Source organism: Gossypium raimondii, chromosome 4 (assembly GCF_025698545.1).
Source record: "Gossypium raimondii isolate GPD5lz chromosome 4, ASM2569854v1, whole genome shotgun sequence".
In the NCBI taxonomy this organism is placed as follows: domain Eukaryota; kingdom Viridiplantae; phylum Streptophyta; class Magnoliopsida; order Malvales; family Malvaceae; genus Gossypium; species Gossypium raimondii.
In genome coordinates this window covers 12,905,416-12,909,505 of record NC_068568.1, presented here as the reverse complement: position 1 = coordinate 12,909,505, position 4,090 = coordinate 12,905,416, and the positions used below count along the sequence as shown (strand labels likewise).

Sequence of the window (4,090 nt, the reverse complement as noted above, 5' to 3'; positions counted from 1 at the left end):
AAGATTATTATCAAGCTTCTTGCTCAAGAAAAACATAAAAAAATACTTTAAGAACATTACTGGTAATTTTTCTAAACTTTAGTAACTTCACAAATTAATACCTAAACTAGTTAAATATCAATACAACGATACCAAAAACGTAAAATTCATGAAAAATGGACCAAAAAAACACTTACATGCAAGCATGAACTCAAACCAAAGCTCCCCAATTCTTTCCATGGAGGTTCGACCAACATAAAAAAAGAAATAAAAAAAGATGATGCCATTCTCCATTTTCTTTTGTTTTAATTTCAACTTAATTACAAAAATACCATTACTTCATATTTTTAATCCATTTTCATTTACCTTCCATCCACTACCATTAAATAAGATTTAATTACCTTGTAAGACCCTCATGTTTAAATATCCATTTAATACATATAATCTATTGATGGCTTACTTTTGTAATTTTTACGATTTAGTTCTTTTTACTTAATTATCTAAATGTTAAAATTTTTTTAACTAAAAATTAATACACCTATATAATCACTCATTTACGGGCTCGGTTTAAAGAAACGAGATTCCGATACCTCATTTTCTAAAATCACTTGACTTTAGAGATAACCCACTTGAACTTAACTAATCATTCAATTAACTAAAATTATCAATTCAAAATTTTACTATAATACTATATTTGACTCGTAAATATTAAATAATAATATTTATGAACTCTCTCATCGAATTTGTGGTCCCTAAACTATTGTTTCCGACACCACTGAAAAATAAACTGTTATAATGACACTTCTTGGAAAATGAAAAGATTGATGTTTTTCCAAATGTGCCATACGATTAAACCAAAAAAATATAGCGAGTTAACATCCCTCAAAGAGAAACTATGTATATTCTCCAAGTTGGACGCGAGCCATTCCTATAAATCAAACGGGCCTGGTTGTCAACAACCAGACCCCTTTAGTTGCAGAACAATCCCTAATGGCATGTATGACATCCTCCGATGTATGCCTACAAACCATACAACACTCCTCACCCCCTAATGGCATGCATGACTTCGCTCTACTTGTGTGAGTAATCTCTATTTGAAAGCGAGTCAAATAAATATCCGATATATACCTCTGTGATCCCGAAAATTTCCACATCAAATTCCAAGCTTCCTCTTTTTGATTCCACGGTCTCTCCCTAAACATTCTATAAGCACTGTTAACGGAGAACGAACCTGAAAAGTTTAGAGACTTTTAAGGAATTTTGAAATGTTCTATTAAGATGTAATTGAATGGAACTCCGCTTTAAGTTATTGATTGAGTCTTGGAACGTGGGATTTGAAAAACCTGTGCTTTAATAACTACTGATTTGAGAAGTGTATGAGAATCTAAGGAGCTTCTATATAGATAAATATTTTTTACTGAAGTAGTTGACTCTTTTGAATTAAAAAAATATTCAAACAGACTGAGAAAGGATAAATGAGTATAATTCAAAAACATATTAATAATGGATACAAAGGATTTTATTCCCTCACAAACATTGAAGAACGACACATGCATGAAACTACTATTTTGTTCTTGAGTTATGCTTCAACTGCCCATGCTGAAAATCTTTTCTTCTTTTATAGTACTTCTACTAATACAATAATGATGGGAAATGGGAGAGAATGCAACTGTTTCAGTAGGCTTCTGTCTTTGTATATAATTGGTAATAACTTTTCATCTCTGATAGAGAGAGCTTGTGATATTGGATTCAAGGTTTAGAAACTGAGTTAATCAATTTGTGACTGAAATCCCATAGTTTCCTTGCCAAAGCCTCATCTCTTGCATATGAACTTGGTGTCATCTCATTGCAGTCTACAAAGTATTTGGCGGTGACTCCCTTCAGCCGTGGGTGGAGGGCCACGTAGCAGGTCGTCGCCGCCCCCTAAAGACAGTTCGAAGATGAATTAGTTCAAATCCGTTGGAACCTAAAAATCTGTTTCTTTTAAGTTGATTTTACCTGGGGAACATTCTTCCACAGGAAGAAACTGAAGAACTTCAAGAAGTCTGAAAAAGAATGCAGATTATATATAGTAAGTCAATGGTCAAAAATAGAAGAATTTGGAATGTGAAGGCTTACTCATGAGGACGGCAGAGTGCCTAAATAGAGGCGTCATAATCAATCCTGGGTGAACCGAATTCACTGTGATGTTGACACCACCTTCCTACAAATCGTTTAGACCCAAAATGAATTCAACCACTTTTGCTGGAAAATTTATGGTTATTTAGAGTATGAACTAATTCATACGTTAACATCAAGTTTTTTACCGGTTGGTTGAGAAAAAAATGGCTCCAAACAACTTGATACTGATAAGTCGAAATACTAAGTTTTACCTGCAATCGACGAGAGAGTTCGTTGGCATGTAATATATTTGCTAATTTCGACTGCCCATACGCTCTTTTGTCATTGTAACTAAAAGGTAAAAGAAAAAAGAAAAGAAAGAATTTTCATTCAATTAGTTGATTGATCAAAACAAAATTTTAGCAAAAATCACAAAATTAAGCATTACCCTTCTTTAGCATTGATGTGATCAAATCGGATCCCATTTTTATAACAGTGGGTGTGGGCTATTGATGATAAGTTAACAATCCTTCCTTGAATACCAGTAGTTTTCACTGTGTTCTTCATTTTGTCTAAAAGAAGCTCAGTTAAGAGGAAATGCCCTGGGAAAGCAATAAAGGATTAGTCATATTTATCAACTTGTTACTGGTGTAATCACAAATTATTAAAAAAAAATGGAACCTACCAATATGATTAGTTGCAAACTGAACCTCAATTCCATCTTGTGAAAGCTGGAAGGGACAGAACATGATCCCAGCATTGTTTCTGTGACAGACACATTGGAAAGAAAGAACTTGTTATTGGTTCTTTAAAATCAACAAATGAATGGAAATCTATATGGCCGTTGAAACTACATTAAGATATTGAGAGGAAGATTAAGAGCAATGAAGTTGTCAGCAAATGCTCTAATGGATCTAATGGAGCAAAGATCCAGCTCCAAAACATCAACACGTGCGGTTTCGATTTCTGTAAGAATAGTCTTTTTGGCTTCATTCGCAGCTTTCACGTTCCTTGCACCGATAATGACATGAACACCTCGAAGAGCCAATACTCGTGAAGTCTCCAACCCGATCCCACTTGCACCTCCTGCATATATATAATCAAATTGTACATTAAGACAAAAATGTAGGACATGATGTTCGAACATGACACGATATCATATTGACTTAATTGGTAAAAGCGATGTTGTAAAACAAGGGTGAGGACACGATGCAATTTGTCTGTAAGGAAATAATGATAAAAAACAAAACCCAAAATCATAACGCCATAGGCGGACCAGTTATTATAGCAGTGAGATTGGTTCCATCGATTCCTTGAGTAACCTGTTCAGCAGTAGAAGAGGAACCAAAGCCACTTGGCCCAGGCCACCCTGTCACCAACGAAAAGATACCAACCATGTTGTTTTTTTTTTTTTTTTTTCCTGCTAAAAGACGCAAAGAAGAAGGTCTGAAACTTGAGGAGAGACAAAGAAGGAAAGATTGTGTCAGTTCTATTGGGAATAAAAAAGAAAAGAGAGAAGGTGAAAGAAAATAGAGAGGAGAAAGCGGTGGCTAAAAAGGGGAAGGGAAAGAGTCGGTATTTATGGGTTTGGCGAAATGTAGGTGGTGGTGGAAGTCATTTCTGGGTAATTGTATGTAATAAATTTTAAATGTTTTGTCGGTGAAGAACAGTTAATACTCTCAACGACCCGTCAACTAAATCCGTAGGCAAAATTGAATGCAAGTTGAAGCATGCAGGCTGCTTTCTTAGTTTATCCCACTTTGCTAACTTTGCAATCCCATCATAAATATACATTTCATATCATATGTAAAGTTATCGCCCAACAACTTAGGATTTATTTTCTTTTCCCATTTTCTTGAGATAAATGAAAATGGGAAAAGAAAATAAACCCAAATAAATCCTTAGTTCCTATTTTCTTAAAAAAGAAAAGAAAAGAAACTGCTTTTTGCACCCAAATACAAGGCTTAGAAATTATAAGTGATAAAAACAAAAAAAAGGATAAATTGTAGTT

General features: G+C 34.2%; 1 protein-coding gene across 1 annotated transcript; it reads right to left on the bottom strand.

Moving 5' to 3' along the window:
• Positions 1 to 1,441: 1,441 nt before the first annotated feature.
• On the bottom strand, positions 1,442 to 3,644 carry LOC105779735 (short-chain dehydrogenase TIC 32 B, chloroplastic). The gene is made up of 8 exons (XM_012603637.2): positions 3,356 to 3,644; positions 2,934 to 3,165; positions 2,765 to 2,844; positions 2,528 to 2,681; positions 2,352 to 2,430; positions 2,098 to 2,182; positions 1,978 to 2,024; positions 1,442 to 1,902 (listed from the first exon to the last, which is right to left on the bottom strand). The coding sequence occupies exons 1-8, from the start codon at positions 3,474 to 3,476 to the stop codon at positions 1,729 to 1,731; spliced, it is 972 nt and encodes a 323-aa protein (XP_012459091.1). The 5' UTR covers positions 3,477 to 3,644; the 3' UTR covers positions 1,442 to 1,728.
• Positions 3,645 to 4,090: the final 446 nt, after the last annotated feature.